The sequence below is a fragment of the Lepidochelys kempii genome, chromosome 6 (genome assembly GCF_965140285.1).
Source record: "Lepidochelys kempii isolate rLepKem1 chromosome 6, rLepKem1.hap1, whole genome shotgun sequence".
Lineage (NCBI taxonomy): Eukaryota > Metazoa > Chordata > Testudines > Cheloniidae > Lepidochelys > Lepidochelys kempii.
In genome coordinates, this window is record NC_136385.1 from 12,096,677 (window position 1) to 12,104,489 (window position 7,813).

A 7,813-nucleotide genomic window follows, 5' to 3' on the forward strand; every position below is an offset into this window, starting at 1 on the left:
CCCAGCCTCGTGGCGCGGCGGCCCGGCAGCAGGCGCCGGAGGGCCGAGAGCCGGGCCGGGGGCAGCTGCGGGCGGGGGCACCCGGACCCGGACCAGGCCTGGCGGGCCGCGCTGCTGCCGCGGGTCCGGGACCGGGACCGGGACCGGGGCCGACCCTCCAGGGACCGGCTGGCCGAGGGCGCCTAGGCCGCAGCCAGGCGTCCCACTGCTCTCCATGGAGACGGGAGAGAGCGCGCGGGCGCCATTACGTATGAGGCGTACGTCACAGAGGGGGCGGAAGACGCAGGCGCGGGGGGGAAAGGCGTCATCGCGAGCGGGCGCTGAGGGGACCGAGCGGAGCGAGCCAGGCGGCAGCGGCGCGCGCCGGGCCTGGCGGGCCCAGGCCTGTGGGGACGGGCCGCGAGCAGGAGGGGTGAGCGCCAGAGCGCGCGCGCTCGAGGGGCCGGGAAGGGGCCGCGCGCCCACCCACTCAGCGTGAGGACAGAGCCGAGAGCGGCGTCGGGACCCAGCGGGACGGTGAGGCTGCGGCCAATCAACCGCGAGGGGTGAGCAGGGCCGGCCAATCGGCGCGAGGAGCCTCGCCAGCCGGCCAATCAGCGGCAGCGTGCGGGATCCTCCCGCTAGCCCGGGAACCGAGGCGCCCCGCGCCGGAGCCGCAGCCAATCAGCGCCCAGGAGTCGCGCGCCGCGTCAGGGAGGGGACTCGGGGATGTCCTACAAGCCCATCGCGCCCGCCCCCGCCAGCTCCGGAGCAGCCGGCACCAGCAGCAGCGCCAGCCCCGCCCCCGGGGCCCCGCCCGCCGGTGAGCAAGAGAGGGACCCCCCCCCACCTCCCCGGAACAGCGCCTCCCCCGGGAGCGACCCCCCCCTGCCCGAGCGACCCCCCTGCCGAGCGACTCCCCCCCCCCCCCGGAACAGCCCCTCCCCCGCGAGCGACTGCCCCCGGCACCCGCCCCCAGTGCCCCGCCCGCCGGTGAGGGAGAGAGGGACCCCCCAGGAGTGACCCCGCTCCCCGAGTGACTCACCCTGGAACAGCCTCTCCCCTGGGAGCGACCCCCACCCCCCGCAGAACAGCCCCTACCCTGGAAGTGACCACCCCCCAGAGCAGCCTGGATCCCGGGAACGACCCCCACCCTCCCCGAGAAACACCCCTGCCCCTCAGAACAGCTGCTCCCCCAGGAGTGATCCCCCCCTCCCCGAGTGACTCCCCCCCCCGAACAGCCTCTGCCCTGGAAGCGACCCCACCCCCTGAGTCCCTCCCCCGGGAGCACCCCTTCTCTCCCCCTCATGACTCTTCCACAGAACAGCCCTTCCCCTGGGAGCGACCCCCCCCCACAAGTTACTTCCCCCCAGAACAGCCCCTCTCCTGGGAGCAGGGACCTTTTCCCTCCCCCATGGGAGCCAGTGATTTCCACCACGCACCAGTGAAAAACCAACCCCCCCCCCCAACCTGGAAGTCTGCTCCCCTTATGTCTGACCTTGTTTCCCTTCACCAGTGAGAGACTAACCCCTGCAGAGAACAGCCCTCCCCTTGCCAAGGAACCCCCTGGGGACCAGCCCCCTCCCAGCCTTACCCCCCCCCCACGAGTAACTTTATTGTAGATCTTCCTCCTTCCCCCAGGAACCCAGCTCCCCAACTGACCCCCCCCCCCCACTTGCCATTGACAGACCCATGCACAGGACTATCCCCGCCCTCACAGCCCTACCTGGCTTCCCAGCCCCTGAACCAAATCTCCAAGGGCCGAGGGCACCACCTGCTGGGGGCCCCCCTGGCCAGAGCCCCTTCACAGTAACTTTGGTCCACATCAACATCCTGATTTTCCCCCCCTGCCAGACAGTACCATGGCTCTGTCACCCGCAGGCCTTCCCCTGCCCTGCACCATTGGCACAGGCTGCTTGTGGCTCACACTGTTTCTTCAGTATTACACTGAACTTTTTCCACTTCCCCTTGGGTAGATGCGTGGGCACTGTGCATCAGAGAAGCTAATGTGGTCACTGGCAGGTTTGTCTCTGCTGCCTTTGAGCTTTGACACTGTGTATTCTTCTCTCACCGTGATCTGTCAGCTCAGCTCCTAGGTAACACTTCTCATTCTGAGGCCTCAGAGCACATTATTAAGAAAGTAAAGTACAGGTGCCCCTATCTTACAAATGGGGGACTGGGAGGTGGGGGGAGTTTGCTTCTCCAGAGTCTATGGCATAGCAAGGAGTGGAACTCAAACCTGACACCCACTTCAGTGCTTTTTCCCCTGGACCAGCCTGCCATGAGAGCTGTGCACCAGGCCAGGCATTTGCTTTTCAAACCACAAGATGGCCTTCCTGGAGTGCAGCTCAGAGGAAGGGGCCATCCCTTGGCAGTGAAGTGAGCTGGCCTGTCCCCACTGCTCTTCTTGGCTGTGTGGGTCATTCAGCTGATTGCTGTGTCTTCTTCCATTCAGTGACTTGGAGAGCCTGCTTGTCTGTAGCAGATGCTGCTTTGTAGCCTCTGAGCTGGAAGAGCACCTTGTTGTTTGAGAAATAACCTCGGATTGTGAAGTCTGACTTGTTATCATAATGCTGCCTACGGGTGACAGGGTAGTGCATGCAGCTGGGACTTGGGCGTTCCTGACTTCAGATCAGTTAACTCTGCAATCTTGTACACTCCCTCCTAAGGAATTAGGAGGCTAAATGCAGAAAAGCTGCATTTGTAGCTGGTGATAAACTCCATTAGAAGTGTCAATTCTGTTCCTGGAGTGGGAAACTCATGCTGATAGGGCACTTCTGAGGGACCTAATCACGGTATGAGAAGAAAGCAGCACCATGGTAGGTGGGATTCCAGAGGGACAGATGCTTAGTAATGCACATTGAAGGGACTAATCTGAACTCACCGTCCACTTTACTGGGCTGTAAATTAACCATCACCACTCACAGCACTGCTGTGTACCACTCTGTGATTCCTCTGCTTGCTGTGCAACAACTGTGAGAAAGGCAAATGCAGCGCTGTGTTTGCCTGAGGAATGGGCTGGGGAATACTACTGAAATCCTCGGCATGCCCTTCTGTAAATCAGCGGGGCATCCTCCCTTGGAGATGATGTGCAATACTGGTCACTTCAGAATTGGAGGGGCTTCAGAGATGAGTGACAAGAAACTCTCAGCCCTGGAAGGAGGTTGGGATAGCTCAGCTTGGCAGAGAGGGGATTTGACAAAAGGATACAAAACACTGAATGGACTCCTAGAGACTGTAGAGCAGAACTGTGTATTTTCCTTGTCGTAATGCAAGGAACAAGGGCATTCGATGCCATTGGAATGTGGCACATCAGGCTCACTGCTTTTAACTCCAGGAATCTATGGTAAAGGGAAATACTTTTTTACACAATTAGCTTGTTGAACTCACTGCCCTAGGATATCACCGAGGCCAAGACCTTAGCTGGATACAGAAAAGGATCAGATATCTAACAGGGGATTCCTTTCATCCAGCCAGAACCAGTTCTTATTATTTAATATTCTCTCTGCCATGGGGCAGGCTCTCCCATAACTGCTGCTGCAGAGTATCTTGCACCTTCCTTTGAAGTAGATGCTTCATATTTTAAGCATGCAAAAATCAGGAAATGTCACAGCTGGGGGGAGGAGGGGTATTGGCTTTTTCTGCCAATGTGTGTGATGTGTAAAGAAAGCTGTACTGTGGTAGTGGTTTGATCTGCTTGTGTGACTCATGTTAGATATTCAGATCTTGTCTTCCATTTTTCTCCTGTAAGACTCTCTGACCCCTGGGACAGTCCATAGGCTTGTAACCTCACCAAAAAAGTGAATCCTCATTTGTGGAGCTTGGAAGGGAAGCTTAGACCGTGTCTACACGAGAGAGTCAACCTGGAAGAAGCTGGCATATGAATCAAAAGTGGATTAACTCTTCCTGATTAACTGCATGTGTGAATGCTTTTATTCCAGAACAAGAGTGCCTTGTTTTGAGTTAGTTTAAACCACATGGGAAGTGGATTAAACTGATTTGGAGTAAGAGCATCCACACATGGAACAGCTATTCTGCAATACCACCCTGTGTAAACAAGACCTTAGTCAGCAGGTTTAAACATCTGGACTTTTCTCCCAGCTGTATGACAGACATTGACATGAGACAAAGATATTTTATGCCAAACCATTGCATGAGGGACCCAGGAGTCTCCCACTTCTCTGGTCCAACAAGGAGTTCTCTAAGCCAGGATTGATACTGCAGGTGACTTGAGGCAAATGGAGAGATGCTTGTAGCTGAGACTTGAAGTGAGAGAGAAGTTGGTGAAGCAGATGAGGGAGGACGTGCGGGAAGCTCTGACATTGATTCTTTTGTGAGGAGCTGGTGCCAGCCAAGTGGAGGAAGCAGGGAAGGCAGGAGATAGCTGGGCTGGGTGGGTTCCCTGGCCTGTGCTATGCAGGAGGCTAGACGTGGAAGGTCTGAGTGAGACAGCAGGCCAGTGAGGGAGGCTGGAGTGGTGTTGAGAAGCCTCTGGAGAGCAGGGTGACTTGTTGGGATCTGGAGGGAAGGCAAGTGAGCTGCATGCATGGAGATACCCATGCTGCTTTGTGCCCAGAGGAAGGCAGCTGCAGCATGCTAGAGCAGGGACTTGGGGAGGCAGCACTGGGGTGGTGGGCTGAGCTACAGACCCAAGGCTGGGGAAGGAGAGAATTAAGCGTCACGGACGATGCCCAGGTTATGGACAGTGGAGCAAGTGCAGGCTGGGAGTAGGAGGGGCAGTGTGGAGATAGGGTTGTGGGGCGGAGGCAGCTCTTGCTCAAGATAGGCTTTTGTTCCTTTGCAACACTTGGTTGCAGGAAGCTGAGCTAAACCTGTCAGCTCCTGTGGCCAAGGCCAGCGGAGGGTGTGGGGAGAGAAGCCTGTGGTGCTGCTGTGAGCTAGGGTTAATGCTCCCAGCACCTGGCAGAGCTCAGTCAGTGGCACTCTGCCCATGGCACAGCGGGCAAGTAGGATTGCACAACGAGCGGGCGAGAGCCCTGGTCTCCTCCCAGCCCTGTGCCCAGCCTCTCGGCCCCAGGAAGGTGGCGAGGGCTGAGAGTGGAACTGAGCCCTCCATGGGGCGGGAGCACCACAGGGAAGAGCCATAGTGTCACAGGCTGCATTGAGCCCAAAGGAAGGGGGATGGGCTGCGTGGTGGTGGTGCTTCTCAGGCCATGGGCCTGTACTAGTCCCTGATTGTTGTCAGAGGCAAGGCAGTCCCTGCAGAAGCCCTGGTTACCATGCTGACGGTGCCAGTGTAGGAGCCCAGCTAGACAAGCTTGTAGGGGTTGGTGGGGCGTGTCCTGTAGCTCTAGCAGTGAGGCACAGCCTGGGTGTTATTATATAGGCAGGTGGCGATAGATCGGGGGGAACTACAGGGGACATTGAAGCAAAGGGAGGAAGCAGCAGATTCTTCCCTCCGGTTTGTGGTGACAGCGAATGGCATAGGCCAGAGATCACTGAACAGCACCAGGGCTAGAGCCCTGCCCCAACCGAAGCCCAGCAGATCCAATCCACTCCCTCACCCACTCCGCACAGCAGGGGGAAGGAACACCATGTGCTGTGAGCGGGATAGCCTCTAGCGTCACTGCAGCCCACAGCAGGGTTGGGAGGGGCCTGTGTGCTGGATGGTGCTGGCCACAGGGCACTGGGGCAGGAACAGGGCTGCTATTACCTAGGTGACCTCCCCTCTCCTTTCTCATCTCTTTCAGCCACGAGTGTCCCATCGCCATCTGGATCTGTCCCTGGAGCCTCTGCCCCCTTCCGGCCCCTCTTCAACGACTTTGGCCCCCCGTCCATGGGCTACGTGCAGGTGAGCTGCTGCCCCCACCTCTGCTGCCTGCTCCAGCATGGCCTGGGGAGGGCTGGCTCTCTCATGCTCTCTCTGCCCCTTGCAGGCCATGAAGCCACCAGGTTCCCAGGGCTCCCAGAGCACGTACACTGACCTACTCTCAGTCATTGAGGAGATGGGCAAAGAGATTCGACCCACCTATGCAGGTAGCAAGAGTGCCATGGAGCGGCTGAAACGAGGTACGAGGCCCTGGGGGGTCAGTCTGGGTGTGACTGACTCAGTGACTGTGCACAGAGTCTGAGCCATCTGCTGAGAGCCTGAGTTACTTCGGGTGTGACTGTTGCGGCCTGAGTCTTCAGAGAGCCTAAGCCAATTGCTGGGGGAGAGAGGAGGAGCTGCCCCAGATGTGATCAGTGCAGTGAGGCTGACTGAGGCTGCAGAGAGCCTGGGCCCATTGGTGGGTCGTGCGGAGCGAGGAAGCTGCCCTGGGCATGACTGACACAGCAACGCTGCCTGAGTCTGAGCCCGTTGCTGGTGCTGGGGGTCGGGAGCTGCCCTGGGTGTGACCGACGCTGCCTGAAACTGCAGTGAGCCTGAACCAGTCCCTGGGAGGGGGCAGGGGCTGCCCCAGGCGTCTCAGTGGCAGTTCTTGCCGAACCCCATGAAGACAATTGCTCTGTTCGCGTTGTTTCCTGGCAGTGGCATTGCTGTCGGGTGCAATGGCAGATACTGGGGTGAGGGGCTGTGGGGCAGCTAGTTCCCGGATGGGAAGGAGGAGTTCACCCCTCTGCCCAGTGTAAGGTCCCCTCTATCCCTGCCCAACAGGGAGGCAAAGAGGAGAAACATCCCTCACAGGCTAAAGCTGAGAGTGCCCCCATGCAGCCACTTAAAGCTACAGCTCCCTGCCAGTGCCTGCAGTGCCGATGGCTCAGTGCCATGTGAGTGGAGCCTGAGGAGTCAGGATCCACTCTCTTTCCTGGACAGGGGGGTCAGAGGGCTGGCTGGTGCCTCTCCCACAAGGCTGATGCTACCCTTTCAGCTCTGCTTGTGGGCATTCTGCTCCTGGCTATGAGCTGGTGCCAGACCTCCTAGAGCTCCAAAAGTGCTTGGATCCCTGCAGTGGCCTAGGTGTGGCCCTGGCACTGTGCCCTGCTGGGCTGGGTTCGGAGGCCATTCGGCAGGTCTGAGGCTCCCTTGGGTTTTCCCCTTCCAGGCATTATCCACGCCCGGGCGCTGGTGAGAGAGTGTCTGGCAGAGACAGAGCGCAATGCCCGTACGTAACAGCTGCTGCCCTGCCCCACCCCATGGACCTTCCCACCAATGAGGATCTGAGAACCTGGAGATCTGCCCTCCCACGGACCTTCCCACCTGAGACCCGGCTCTGCCATACCCCACACGGACCTTTCAGCATTCATCAGCCGAGGATCTGGAGCGGGTCCTGCTGGAGTGCAGCTGTTGCCGGCAGTCAGCGCTGGGAAAGCTGGCGCTTGGACCATGCTGCAGAGATCTCCAGGGAGAGGAGCCAGCGGCTTTTCTCGCATCTTTATAACATGTTTGTTTTTATAACTCAATAAAAGAAAGCATTGGGATTCTGACCTGCCTCTGGCCCTTGTGGTTTGTGCTGCCCCCAGTGACGAGGAAGGAGTGGGTCCCTCCCACAGCAGGTTCCTGGGGCCTCCCAGGGCCTTAGAAGCAGCAGCAGCTCACAGGAGGGAGGCAGCCTTGCACCAGGGGCAGGATGCTGTATTCCCTGGGCTAGCTGGAGAGAGCCCTCAGCACCTGGAGCCTGGAACTGCATCATGCGGCGCCATGCCACCTGCTACACTCCCCAGCTGGTGGTTGGGAGTGTGCCTGGGGCATATGGCTTAGTCACCGTGGCTGATGGGAAAGCAGCATGGTGGTGCTGGGATTGCACCTGGGCGGGGCTGTGCTGGCCCTACTCTAGTCACACCTGCCCTGCTCAACCCCCTGCCTTCCAAGTGTGTTCTGCCTGTGCAGTGGCCTGGCATTGCCTCCCCACTGTCTTAGCCAAGCATCCTACTG

General features: G+C 59.0%; 1 protein-coding gene across 1 annotated transcript; it reads left to right on the forward strand.

Moving 5' to 3' along the window:
- Positions 1-280: 280 nt before the first annotated feature.
- On the forward strand, positions 281-7,365 carry CDK2AP2 (cyclin dependent kinase 2 associated protein 2). Its single transcript, XM_073346666.2, has 4 exons — positions 281-802; positions 5,691-5,791; positions 5,877-6,009; positions 6,984-7,365. Exons 1-4 carry the CDS (start codon positions 709-711, stop codon positions 7,049-7,051), a joined length of 396 nt encoding a protein of 131 aa, XP_073202767.1. The 5' UTR covers positions 281-708; the 3' UTR covers positions 7,052-7,365.
- The last annotated feature ends 448 nt before the right edge of the window (positions 7,366-7,813 follow it).